The 14,589-nt window shown below is 39.1% G+C and overlaps 1 protein-coding gene across 9 annotated transcripts in view; it reads right to left on the reverse strand.

Annotated features, from left to right (window-relative positions):
- Nucleotides 1-725: 725 nt before the first annotated feature.
- ephb3b (eph receptor B3b) overlaps nt 726-14,589 on the reverse strand; it is a 65,882-nt gene continuing 52,018 nt past the window's right edge. For 4 of the 9 annotated variants that reach the window (XM_016665382.1, XM_016665393.1, XM_016665387.1 and 1 more), the window contains exons 12-16: nt 13,790-14,005; nt 12,720-12,905; nt 11,017-11,216; nt 7,533-7,688; nt 726-4,870 (exon numbers count right to left, since the gene is read on the reverse strand). In XM_016665382.1, the coding sequence (XP_016520868.1) occupies nt 4,762-4,870; nt 7,533-7,688; nt 11,017-11,216; nt 12,720-12,905; nt 13,790-14,005 (867 nt within the window). In that variant the 3' untranslated portion in view covers nt 726-4,761. The remainder of the gene's footprint in view (nt 4,871-7,532; nt 7,689-11,016; nt 11,217-12,719; nt 12,906-13,789; nt 14,006-14,589) is intronic. The other 5 variants (XM_016665397.1, XM_007541629.2, XM_007541621.2 and 2 more) reach the window with 3 other exon arrangements.

Below are 14,589 nucleotides of genomic sequence, written 5' to 3' on the forward strand. Positions count from 1 at the left end.
TAAAATAAAAGATTTACCTCTACAACATTTAGTAAGTTTCTGACCAGCTTTTGTCTTTGTGGTCTTTTGACTTTTATGAAATTTTGTTTCTGTATTTTTAAAAGTGAAAGCTAGCCTCTTTGACATTTCAATACAACGGCTGCATTATGATGATGATGAAGCTACTAATTTTTGATTTCAATATGAGCAGCTGCAGCAAAGAGCTAAAGCTCACATTAGAAGTGATGAATTCTGGATAACTTCTCAAAATATCAATATTTTCTCTTCTGGTGTTTGCAGCTAAAGACATCCCATAAAAAGCACATTTGGAAAATCATTGTTACTCTGAATGACCTCAGGCTTTCCCACTGCAGGGGCAACAATGCAGCTGAAATCCACGTGGAACACAAACACTGAATCTGAAAGCTTTTGATAGAAAATGAGTAGTTCCGTAAGAAAAAGTGCAGTTACTTTTTGTGATTTTGTCAGCCAAATGTTGGCTATATTGAATAAAAAATGAAATTCTAATAAATGCTGCATGACTAGTTCTGGTAATAATCATAGAAGCAAGAGAATGAAAACATATGTGGTGAGATTGAATGTGTTTGTCTTGGGCAATTGCTTGACTGTGGAGCATGAGGGTGATTATAAACTGGCACGGTATCTAAAGGACAGAGAACACTTTCCATGTGGAGGAATTATCAGTGAAAAGAAACAACACACAAAGAATCAGATGGGAGATAGGATCACATTTCTTAAATAATTTAATTGCAAAAAAGGGTCTTTTAAAAATATTTCTACAAGAATGCATCTTCTTTTAGTAATTTGTTGTGTATGTCTGCACCATTAAATACATCTCAATGCTTTCCAAAGAGGAAGTAACAATTGCATTTCATTCTCCCAACCCCACTGTTCCTATTTTACTAATCATGTACAGTACTCTCTGAAAAATGTTGCTTATTATTAGGAAAGAAATGTAAAAAGTAACACAAAAGTGACCAAAAGACAACAAGTCTGTGGACAAGTTAGAGGACATAAAAATGACTGTATATTTATTTAAAACAGACACGTTTTAATGGAAACAAAGCTAGAGAGTGCTCAGTGTGTGTGGAGGGGTGAGTGCTGTTCTTCGAAGAGACTTTAATCTGTGATAATCTGCAATATAGGTAAAATGGATAAAATAAAGTTGAGGAATGTTTGGATAATTCGATTTCTATTGACACACTGAATGACAACCATAGCTGACGGTCTATGCTCTGGCAATCAAACAGTTTCTTTATAAAATAGCATTTGTTTTATTCCCACACACATACACACACAAATGTAACAGTCCATCTTAACTTCAGCCACATGCGGCTTGATGGATGAACACAAAAACCAGGAGATATAATTCCTTTCCGTTCTGTGCACAGTAAGCAAATAAAACTTCCACGTTTGTCTGAAAAATAAATGTCCTACAGATTATTTGTTAGTAGTTAAAGTGAATTAATCTTTTAAATATGTGAAATTGCTGCCAGTTGAGCACATCACTCATGGCCAGTTTGACTCTACTAAACACAGCTCCAGACCTCAAAGCACCATGTGCACTTCATCAATAGTTCACGCTCCAGGCTGCCACTTCTCTTGAGCGTGCATGTTTGCCATCTTGTTGTGTTTAGCCCCTTTATCCTGCCCACTTTTTCTGTATTTCAGTGCCCAGCATCTGACTCAGAGCCACAAACGAGTTAGAGCAGCAGAGAAGCTAAAGTGACTGAAAGATGGACGTGCCTAGAGAAGATGAAATTGGGAACTTGTGGCAATCTCAGATTCTAATAGTCGTCACTTTACAAACATGCGCTATATCAATCTTTTCCAATAAACTGAGTCCTGGCATGAAAGAGGGCAGAGTGTTTATGAATAACAATAAAAAGCGCCCAGTAAAACGCTTTTTCAATTAATTCTTGTCATGTTGCTACATTTTTTATGAGTAATGTAATTAATCTGATTTTATTAATTTGGCAATGACAAATTGAAAGTTCTTTATGGCACCGTATTAGTACAAAAACAGTCAAACTGCTATTGTGATTCTAAGTTTGCACTAAAAGAGTTACAGGATAGGAAGCTCTACAACGAGTTTAGCTACATCGGTAAAATTATCTGCACATGTAAAAGGGATCGTTACAAAATAAGGAGTGTGTGCTGTTTTGCATATGACTTTTCTTAAAAGATCTGGAAAGAACCACTGCACTGCCAAAAACATTGCAATATTATAAAGACTTGTATTCACATGTTGCATTGATCAACTCCAATCCAAACAATATGGCGGCTATCTACGAGATCACAGCAGCGATACCGCCCCACTCCCTAATCCACCCGCACCAAACACCCTGTTGTGAGAAGCACAAATAGCATGGCCTCAGAGATGCAGCTGCTGTCAGTTAAGATGAAGCTGGCTCTAGATTTTGGCTGGCCTGTATCCCTCGTACTGTTGATCCAGCTCTGTGCTAATCATGCAGCACCCGGAGCTTGAGACAGGGTGATTGCAGGCCAGACAGCAAATGAATGAGAGATAATGATATGTCTGCCTGCCCTGTGTCTGCAAATGCCTGTGTGCTGCACATTCATATCCCTGCAACGCCTGATTGGCTGCTGCATTAATCGAGCTGACAGAAAAAGACCAATAGGTTTCTCCTGCCAGACAGCTCCGAATTCTCTAATGAGGATCCTGTTGGATGGAAAGGAAACTGCAAGTCCTGTAATAGAGCTCCTCCTCCGAGGCTGACCGAAATAACACAAAGGTGAGGCAACTAGTTTGATGCAACACTATCCCTTGGCTTGTTCCCTTACAAACCTCTTGACAAGCTTATGTAAAATGGGCTGGACAACAGTTGAGTGGTTCACGGGAGATGAAAATTATGTGCCTGGAAGACAATTAGTAACAGCCCAGTGCTTCACAAATGCTCTTTATGTTGAAAACGAAAATGGGGCTGGGGAGGCTGAGTATCGGGTTCAAGAGGCACACATACACTCGTATATACCTACATGGTCAACACTGAGATAACAATGTATGCAAAACAAAAAAAGAAACGGCATGTTATTCAGTGATTGAACATGCTTGTTTTCTCTCTCCTAACACCCATTACTTGCTGATGAATTCACTCTAAGACAAACATTTTACAACAACTCTTTCTTTAGTCATTTATCTTACTTTTGTTACAAAACCTGTACAGGCTGTTTAGAACAACAACAAAAATACAAAATCCAATATATAAGCAATTACTTTATTAATTGTTATTTCATCAGGTGAATTCTCTTGGAGTTTCGTCTTCTCTCTGATTGTTTCACGTTCCCAAAACAGCCTAGTCCATCTTTATACTGATGAGGGATCACGGGTTGGTGGGTGAGGTACAAATAAATACACAGGGCAGGATGTCAAGAAACATAGAGACGATTGTTCTGATTATTTCTAAATCCAGATAATAGTAAAAATAAAAGCGTCAGTCATAATTGTGTGTGTGTGTATGTGCGTGTGATCAAAGTCTGTTTTTGGGATCCAATAAAGAAAGGTGAATGTTTAACAGCTGTCCACAGAATATAGCATAATTATTTCAGATATAGTGTCTGCTTATTACAGATCAGTTCATGCGTTAATTCTCCATGGTGTCAAATTACGGAAGCCATATTTTACAGTATATCCGTGTGCAACCTGGTGCACTCTAGCACATCCACTCATTATTCATACATACACACACTCATGCGCACACACACAAGTAGACACTCGCATCGGAAAAAAAAAATGCACACAAAAGGCCAGGAGGTCTTTCAAACAGTGTTGCCAGAGTCCTTGTCTTCCCCTCGTCACATACAGTGTCCAGTTGACAGGGTACTGGTTGGACCGGCCACAATTCTCCCAAAAAATGTGTGAGAGAGACAAAAAAAAAAAAAAAAACTTCGAAAAGAAACATCACATGTTGTTTTGTGGACAGAGATCTCATATGTAAAAAACAAAACAACAACAACAACAAAAAACAGTTGATTAGTAGGTGTTCCCGAGAAGAGGAACAATCCTAAGTCACTTCAGGTTAGAGTGAAGAGGTCGCCTGGTGACCCAACAGTCGAAGCAGGTGTCCAAAAAAATGTGGCTCCCTTTCTTTGACCTCCATCAGCCTCTTAACCTTCGACTGCAGCACGATTAAATTTTTTCCTTCACCACTCCATGCCTCTCCAAGCATCTGCCCTTTTAGGTAACACACCTTCAATATGAAGATGGAGAATAACACACATGCACAGTAAAACAGCATCTTTTGGGGGAAATAATCATCCTCCGCCTCTTGTGGTCTGGCACAGATATCTTTGTCACCTTGATTACTTTCCTGCAAGGGAAGTTCATCCTTTAGCGTGTCTTATTACACTCAGAAGGTCAAGAAACGAGGGTCTTGCATGAGGATCAGAGCACAACTAAGGCCAACTTGACAAAAAAACATGCATGCAAACATCAACCCATTCTAGAGTTGGTGAGGCACACATGGGAATTAGGGGTAAGTCCTCTTCTTTCAAAAACATACTAATTCATTTTGGATGGAAGAAACAATGCAGGCAACAAAAAGTGGGGACAGGAAATGTAAGTGGTATTGAAATAAAGAAAAAAAAAAATTCTTAGGCACTGCAAGCCAGTTTCATAGTGTCTAGTTGGCAGAGATAGGTCAGGCAGCTAGGGTTTTCCAGTGGCCTTCTCTGGCACAGTTTCTCCCCTTTTCCTGTCTGGCTGTCCTTTGACTGCATCCGTCTTGTGTGTCCTGCTGCTCACACCTGGACAGGAAGTGTTTGGTTCATCTGTAGTCTCATGTCCTGAATGCTACCAAGGATTTTCTTCTGATGACCAGCCAACGTCACACCTATCCGCAGCAAGTCCCTGTGGAGAAAGCATTGAGAAATAAGAACAGCTGTCTGTCATAAAACAAGAGACCACACATCACAGGAGTAAATTTCACTTTACATCACAAGTGAACGCTCATTGAACCAGGTCGATTAAGACACCTGGGCAGTCAGGCATAAAATGGCTTCCGGAGAGCATCTTAGGGTGGGACAGATTGGCAGTCTTAATGAAACATACTTCTGTTACCCAGAAGATGGGCAAGAGGAAATGTGTCAAAAGGCCATAACCATAGTTAATGATTGAATAACAAACTTGGCTACCATTTGGCAGGTGGAGATACGGAAAACATAAGAATTTCCAACAGTAACTGAATTGTAAACTTGGATATCTGGACATTTTTTAGTAGTTCTTCAGAAAGGTACTACAGATTTGTTTTGCTTTATGTGTGCAGGAAAGTATAAAGCTAAAACAGAATTGATTGACTAAATAGTATTTTAGAACCGACATTGAAAACTTTAGATGACAGACTGTGCTGAGGGACATGGATTTTATGGGGTTTTTTTTCCCCCTAAACTACATAAAATTCAGATGCTGTTCATGTACTTCAGATGGTATTGGTAGGCCTGACACTTCTTTTGTCCAACAGTTGTTCAATTTCCTAATTTTTGGAAGCCTCAGGTATTACTGATAAAAACCTACTTTACAAGAAAATCTGACTTTAGCAGATGTAGCAAACAAAGAATCTCAGGTCTAATGATTTTCTATATAGTGCGGATACTTTTAATAAATACAGCATGTGGTAAAACTAAGCTTTAATCCAAACTCTGAAAAACATTTCAGAGGACTCCTGCGTTTTATGTCATTATTCAGAAGGTGTAATTCAATAATAGCATCCGTTGCACTGTACAGCAACATCAAAGTACCCTCTCTCTTCCTCTCACTCATTTGATGTCACCAGTCAATAGGTGGGAAGAGGACAGATCTTGTCTCTTATTCTAATTCTAGATACAGACAGCCAATGACTTTGTGGCTGTGAGTATGAAGATATAAACTTACAGACAGGCGGGCACACATATTCATACTACATTCTCATTCTGTCACATCAAAGTGCATGGAACAAATAAATGGTGTATTTTTTTTTCCTTCATATTTTGCCGTCCCCTTCACCACAACAGCAGTGGATGAAATGATAATAAATGGGAACCATTAGAGGAATTACTGGCCATTAAGGGCAACAGAGAGCCACAGTACGCCACACCTGTCAGCCCAGCCAAATTGAAACAAATTACCCCCACCTCCACTGGCTATTATGCAGTTAATGAGAACGATTTATTTATCATTATATTCCTAATTCACTTATTTGATCATCACCAGCCTCTGATTTACATTGTTTCCGTGACATCATTTCCTGTTTGTAAACATGACAGATACTGGGTTAGCCATAAGCTAAAGATTATAATTAAGCAGTGGGTACAAAAGCTTCATAAAGAGGCATAATGCTCTTGTATATTGCTTACATTTTGTATTAAAGGTGCTGCTCTATAAGGTTCAGGGTTATACTAAAACAGTTTGTTTCTATCAAATAGGTGTGGACCAGTAACCGGAATCGGAGAATATCACAGTTTTCAACAGTGACAACTTATACATTTCTCAAGTTTTTCATCATACCTTTCTTACAATTCAAATCTTTTTTTATTGAAATGCCAGTTAGTGACTGTAGAACAACACTGCAAATCTCCACCCTTTGTCCTTGCTGACAAAAATTCTGTTGTGTGGATACATTTGTGGTTATGAAAAACAAGGATAGTACAGACTGGTGTTCTAGGAGAGGTACCTCTGCCACACAGAGCACATAAACTAATTGTCCTACTCTCAACAGCAACAGTGGGTGCACTGCACACATATCACTTGGGGGTGCCAACTATCCACGGACGACTCATGCATGGAAGCAATAGCAGACTTGTTGAGGGTGAAGTTCACAGATAAGTTTCTCTCTTCTAACAGCTGCCCTGGGCAGTTGCCTATGTGGCCCATGTCAAAAATGTATACCGGGCATAATCTTGTAGAAACTGAAGGAGCACCACAGATGACTGTTATAAAGCACTACTGTTTTAAAGCCACAGTTGGTGAGCTATGAGTGACACACTATTTATCGGTGGCCTGCAGGTTGGCTTCCAGAGTAGGGAGCCCAGCTGATTAACCAGCTCTTATTATGTTGGCATTCTTGTGTTACAATACACAGACGAAAATGGCAAAAGGGGAACTATTTTTAGAAAAAAGCACTTGAAAACTACTAGGTTTAGCATGTTTGTTTTATATATAATTGCAATAATTTTGAAGTTAAGTACAATAATCAGCATGTTATTTTTTGACATATTAAGAATAGTTATTAATATTCAGTTTAAAACAAAAGAAATCTGATCATGTCATGCACTTGGAATTGTGAAATAATAGTATCTTTACTCAAATGTGTATTGTGCCTACTTCCACACCGTACAGCAAGAGAAAACATATGCTATGATTGCATAGGCTCGACATTGTAATTCCTTTGGTTTTCGCTGAAGGCCAACTGCTCCCACACCCTTTTTAATTTATCCAAGAGGTTATTTTTACTTCCTCAAGGTCAATTTTTATAACTCTAATTTGACTCTCAAACTCGACACAGTCAATCACTTTAGCCCTGATTAGCTCCACTCACTCTGCCGTCATCTGGGCCACCAGGTCAAAGGATGCAAATCCAGCGTTGACAAAGTTGTCACGGTAGCGGCTCATCTTGATGGCATCCAGCCAGTCCCCCACAGTGGTGAAAGTGGTATAGTCTGGCACACAGCGATCAAGCAAGGGCTGGGATACCCTACATCAGGGAGGAGCAGGAAAGGAGGAGAGAGAAAGAGAGACAGAGAGAGGGTTAAGGTCACTGCTCTATTGCCTCGACCGGCCAACCTCACCCCCCAAGCGCCACCTCTCCATTTCTCTGCATCTCCTTTCTCTTTTCTCCTCCTTTCTTCCCCTCTGCTCCAAACAGAATACAAGGAGTTTTGTGCAATGAGGCTATGTACTTTTATGGCTGTGGAGAGACTGGCTGGAGGCTTGGGTGGTGGATGTTGGCACTGCAGCTGGTGAGGCATGGTCATGTGGTAGTCATTAATGGATTTATTAGTATTTCTGTTTAAGTCATGTAAAATATCCAGAATCCTCAAAGAACCCTGAAAACATCTTTTCATCCATTCATTATTGTGTCTTCTGTTAAACTCCTTTTTTTTTTTTTTTGCTGCAAGAAAAAGTAAATGTGTATTTTTGGCACTGCCAACACATAAAAAAAAACACCTTAGAAATGTGGTTTCTGTTGTTGGGCGCATTCACATTCTTAAGCCTTCTCACAAACATGATTTGAATCTAATCTGCAAAGAATTGATTTGATGTGGTTTTATTGGTCAGTTGAAATAAAATCTAGACCATCTGTATGAACTTGAGCCCAGCTCATATTTTATAAATGTTAGGCCTTTAGTCACGCAATCATTGGATTTACAGTACTGTCTGCAAGGGCTAACACAAGCAAAGGATGAGTGGAACACAGTCACAAAGAGCAGAACAGACATTTACTTCTTGTAAAGAGAGGACTATCTTTGGAATGTAAACACAGATGTTGCTCACATGTACTTGTTGTAACTTGTGACTGATACGTGATCCTATGGACCCTGAAAGTAGTTACTTTCAACTTTTTGATGTTCTGCAACAGGGCTAACTGTAAAAGACATTGTGTACATTGAAGTTTCTGAAATTTCTCCTTTGAATCTGAAAATAAGCTTTATATTATTCTGGACATTTTTGCACACCTGTTGACAGCAAAAACAATCACTTCTGAAAAAAAGAGAGAAAAAACAATCCAGCCCTGATCAACATTTAAGATAAATGAGCCACTATGGGAGTTTAAATAAAACTGATCAACATCTCACAGTGAACGAGAGCCCATGAGCAAGAGCTGAGGTAGAGGTGGGGAGGGTGACGGGGAGGTGAGGGAAAGTAAATGAGGAGAAACAGTTGAGGGAGCAGGCCCAGAGAAGGAGCACCACTGTCTCTTCTTTTCTCTGCTCTGCTGATCTCTGTCATCCTTTTTGATGGCATTAAATTCATTAACAATTAAAAGAGGAATGGAGAGAGAGAGAGAGAAAGAGGGGGGAAAAAGGCATAGAGGGGGGTGGAGGTAATAACAGAGATACAGAGGCTCCATTGAGTGGTGCAGATGGAGGGATTTTTAATAAGGCCTGCGCTCCGGAGCCCAAGGGCTAAGGCTGCCGTTAACGCCAGACTCTGGCTTCTCTTAATTGAGTATTGTTAGTCCTGCTTCTCTAAAGTTGGCTTAGGCTGACCCCAGACTGTAGCTGGTTAAATGTAACCCAAAGATGGTGGCACAGCTGGAAAGGTGGCTAATCCTGTGAACTAGCTGCTAAAGACCAAACCTAAATTCGCAAGGGGCTGCAATGATCCCGACAGAGGTGTATCAGATTTTACAAATGGCTTATTTGCTTCTTTGCATTTTAATAAGTGTAGGGACTTGATATGTTGAGTTTGTGAAGTTTGAATGAGGCATGGACTTTTACCAATATAAAGGGTATGGTTTCAAAATCATTAAATTCTTACCTCTTTACCTTCCTTTGGTCTAAAGTCTTTTTAATAAGATGCCAAGAAGCAGTAGTTTTCTAAGGCTGTATGGAGAATAGAGAGACGCAGAGCTCCCCATTCCATACCGGTTGTTTGCTTAGAGAAGTCTGCTACACTTATTCTGAATATTTCTGAATATTCATCGAATAGAAGCTAAAGGAGTTCCACCCATTATCAATTAGAGGGGCAGTGTTATAAAACTACAGTCCGCAAGCTATGAGAGACATGTCTGTTAGGCATCCAACTCCATTTTCTATCAGGGCAGTTATCCTGAGTAAACAGCTCATATCAGCCAGTTAAACTTGTTATAAAACAGCTGAAGATAAAGGGATACAATTCTGTGCAATCAGCAAGTTTACCTAAAATCAAATAAGAACTTATGAAGCATCATTTCTACTGTATAAAAATCAAAATTTTAAGAAAAACTACAACTAAAAATCTAGTGAAAAAGAGCATCCATGGAGGTTTTCTGTTTTATATAAAAGCAAGTAAACATTGATACATTTTAATTTAAAATTTTTAAAACTCAGGTACATAAAACACAAAAGCAAAGGACATTGTGTCAGACAGTGTTTTTGAACCTGCAGTCTACCAGCTCTGCTATTCCACCTCTCACTCACTCCTCCCTTGTTAAGTTTGTCGGCAGGAGGCCACCCCTCCGCTGGCCCGTTTAAAATCTTGTTAGTGGCTAATTAGAAGGCGCTTGCATCTCTTTTTTGCATCGCCCTAATCGAGCTAATTAACCACAAGCCTAATCTTCTAAGAACGTCACTCTGATGGCCAACCGAGACCCTCTTCTCCCTCATGAGCCCAACCAAGGATTGTCTGAGGCCTTCCCTCAAGACAGAAAGACCCTGATGCAGGGACAGAAAGGTAGGTCACCCCTTTACTATATCCTCCAACTCTGCAGCCTTCTGAGCTGTGAACTATTTCCAAGAAACAGGTTTCAGATATAGATAAATCAGCTAAATGTAGATGCAATTTTATTGATTCAACTCCCAGTTGGTGGATGAACTGCTTTAAAGGCAGTATTGAGCAGTGGTAATTTTAATGTGTTTTAAGAATAGCCCTACATTTGTGAGTGCTAAAGATTTGAATATACACTGTCTATGGCCTTAACACACACCTACAGAGTCAGCTGGGCACACTATATCAACAATCTTTCCGAAACAGTTGCGCTGAGATGCAAATAGCTAGACCAAACCTAACAAGTCAAACAGAGTTCCATAAGCTAAACTATTTAGCAAATTAGCAAATCAAATCAAATACTAAGAGGAAGGTATTTGCTCTAGAAACGAATACCTTGATAAAACCAGAACAGATTTTTGCAAAGGTTTCAGCACAGTTGGACACCTCAGTGAAACAAAAAGCATGTCCAATATATATATATATGTACATATAATATATTTTTATTCCCATAGTATCGAAGACACACTGCTGGATGAAGTGTTTACTTTGAAGCCCTTATAGTACGTATGTGGTATTAATGAGAAATTTATACTACCCTATATAGGACTTACCCAGTGGACTGTGTGCTGTTGGAGACCACTTTGAGGCTTGCGGCATTGCGAATAAGTTTATCCAACGTGGCCACAATCTGGGTGAATTTCGGTCGCAGGTTCCTTTCTTTCACCCAACAATCCAACATAAGCTGGTGGAGGGCTGTGGGGCAATCCATGGGTGGAGGCAGCCGGTAGTCCTGCTCTACAGCATTTATCACCTTAGGAAGAACAAAAGAAATAGTAGTCTTCTGTTTCTTATTACCAAACTGGTGTTGATGCAAAATGACAGCATTGCAGAGATGCAGATCTTAAACTTGTCAAAAACTACTCCATTTCATGTGATACATATGACTGTGAAGATAAATGTGTGATTTTATTACTTGATTTCAATTCCAGCAGTTGTTGCAATATTTATTGGCACCCAGATAAATGTACACAGAAAATGTTAAATTAAAATATGTTTTAAAAGGTGGGATTTTAAAAGGTTCTTAATCAAATAACTAATATCCCTACATGATATTGAGAAACTCAACTTTGTCTGTAACTTTAGTCAAATTGATTCCTTCAACAGTATCTTCACAAGTTTGCCAAAAAAGTCAATAAGACCACTGCAGCTGATCCAGAACGCTGCTGCTTGCGTTCTCACTAATACTAGAAAAACAGAGCACAACACCCAGTTCTACAGTCCTTACACTGGCTCCCTGTAGCTTAGAGAACAGACTTTACAATACATGTGTATTTACAAATTACTGAATACTTTAGCAACAAAGTATATCAAAGATTTGTTGTTCTTGTATCAGCCTTCCAGACCACTCAGGTTGTCTGGTTCAAGTCTATGCTGCCCCCCCAGAACCAGAACCAACATTCAGTTTCTACGCTCCTCTCATACGGAAGAAACTTCCAGGAAACAACTCAACTACTGAAACACCGAGTTCCTTTCAATCAAAGCAAAAAACCCGTTGTTTTTTTTAGAGTTGCTTTGATTAATAACAACTGGAACATAATTGTTCCTTCACCCTTTTATTTTTTGTAATGTAATGGTTTTGCTTGTTTGTCGTTTGTTCTTTTAAATCATGTAACAACAGTTGTGTACAAAAATGCTATGCCTTCCTAATTCCATTAAATATAGCAAGGTCTCCATGGCCTTCAGAAAAGAAGCAGGCCCACAACATCATAGATCCTCATCTATACTGTACCTGAGACTGAATGTTCTTCCACATATTCATTCAAAGTCCTAAGATACTAGGAAACTTCATGTTTATATATGTGAAGACAGGAAAGAAAAGACAGTCTGTTGGCATGTACAGCTGAGGAAATAATTCAGCCCCTTTGGAGATTTAGTTTTAAAATGGTTTTCATTCAGTTGAGAAAGAAGCTTGTAGTGGGCTGGAAATGACACACATGTTCCAAAGCCATTTTCATAGGGGTATTTCTCAGATGGAAACTGGGTACGTAGCAAGGCTACTGTAAAACAATAAATTCTAGTCTGTGGAAACACAAAGTCCAAAATAAAACATTACTTTGAAATCTACATCAACCAGGCATATGACTGAGTTTGAACTTTACTGTGGATAGCATCTAACAGTTGGTATGAAGATTTAAAGACCATGAGATGTCGCTTATTGTTGCAGGTCCCCAAGAATAGTGTCTAAATAACATATCGAATGATGTATCTAAATAAAAAAAAATATATAAAAACAACCCTTATCAAGCTGACTTACATCTTGATTGCTCATGTCCCAATATGGCCTCTCACCATACGACATAACTTCCCACATGACTATGCCGTAGCTCCAAACATCACTGGCTGAGGTGAACTTCCTGTAGGCGATGGCTTCAGGCGCCGTCCAGCGGATAGGGATTTTCCCTCCCTGTGGATATGCGAATGAGTATGTAAGCATGAAATACTGGAGGGATGGAGCACAAACAGAGAGGCAGAATCACACACACACACACAAGAGGGGAAGAGAGAGGGTGAGAAACAAAACTCCAAAGGGAGGTGTTAATGCACAACACATGGGTGCATGCCGTAGAACTCAAACACCCAAAACGCACAAGGTTAGTCAACATTTAGACGGAAATGAGTACAAACACATGAAGCTTTGAGGATATTTATTGTGCTGCAAAATCTATTTTTTTTTTCATTTGCACCATGATTCAAAATCCTTTCATGCAAACTGATGACAAATTGAGTTGTTAGAGTGATGCCTGAGATCTGATACTTGCAGTGTTTCTCAAGGTAAGGAATATGTTTAAAATTTAATAATGCTGCGTCTTGAAAACAGAAGACGTGACATTACTTGTTTGTTTGTTTTTTTTTCCACATATAGCTCTTGGTGTTTTTATTCTTTTTAGCTTGTTTTGTTTTACCGAACATGATGTATATTCTTAAATGGATTTTTCAGTCAGGCTATTTCACAGGAAGAACAAAGGATTTTTATGTTTTATTATACAGTAAATATGAAAATCTAAATTAATGTAGTTTGGTTGTAGGATGTTATGGTTCCTTATAACTCAAATTTGATTGGAATGAAAAAATGTTTCCTGGAAATCAGGTGGGATGTTTTTTTTTTCTTTTTTTCTCTCCGTTATGGTGGATCGTACTGGCAAGAACAGACAGAACAGTGAAGCAATGTGGGCATAATCTGTTAATTCATGTGTAGAAGTTGCTGAAATCAAAACAATTAACATACCGTTGTTAAAATTGTTACGTGTAACAACTTTAAACATTGATTTCAAACATACATTCACCTTGAAAACACCCAAACACGTAATGTGTACACTGACTCACCAGAGAGCTGGTGTAGGTGGGATCTGTGGGGTCGTCTTCGAGAAATCGCGACAGTCCAAAATCGGACACTTTACACACCAGATTGCTGTTGACCAGAATGTTGCGGGCAGCCAGGTCTCTGTGCACGTAGTTCATGTCCGACAAATATTTCATGCCTGCTGCGATGCCACGCAACATGCCAACCAACTGGATTACTGTGAACTGCCCGTCATTGAGCTGGTGAAGGGAAACAGAATGACACATTTTTAGTGGGATTGTGGATCAAAGCAATTCTTGGAATATTCCTCTCTTGTTTAACTTCTTATTTTGCTACATTTTTTTTATTTTCAGTTTGTACTTCTGCCTTCTTTGTTCATCTGTGATCATATCACATTGTAATTGTTTTTATTTTCCTGGCAACCTGTTCCTGACTCCCTTCGCTATATCTCTGTGTTTTGCTACTTTTTATCAGGCATTGCCTGATAGAATCATTGAAAAGTTATTTTGAGGCAGAGAATCATTGGGAATTGAGCTCTTTGTAAAGGTCAGCAACAACACTAAAGCCTGATTTTTCAAATATCTAACGGGGACAATGTGGCTGACTTTAAACAGACCTTACAAGGCTCAAAAGAATGCAACATGAAAATAAAATATTACTGAGATCTGAATGGTCTTGTTTGTTTAGAAGGTTTGGTAAGTGTTAAAATAAAAGGTTTGTTTTTTAAAAAGGGACTGCAGAGTGAGACAGATGGATTACATCCACCAAGCAGCAAAAGGGTTAAGTGATATATCACTGGCTTAAAATCAAAATGGAAGTAAAA

This window comes from Poecilia formosa, unplaced genomic scaffold (genome assembly GCF_000485575.1).
Source record: "Poecilia formosa unplaced genomic scaffold, Poecilia_formosa-5.1.2 Scaffold10, whole genome shotgun sequence".
Taxonomy (NCBI): Eukaryota; Metazoa; Chordata; class Actinopteri; order Cyprinodontiformes; family Poeciliidae; genus Poecilia; species Poecilia formosa.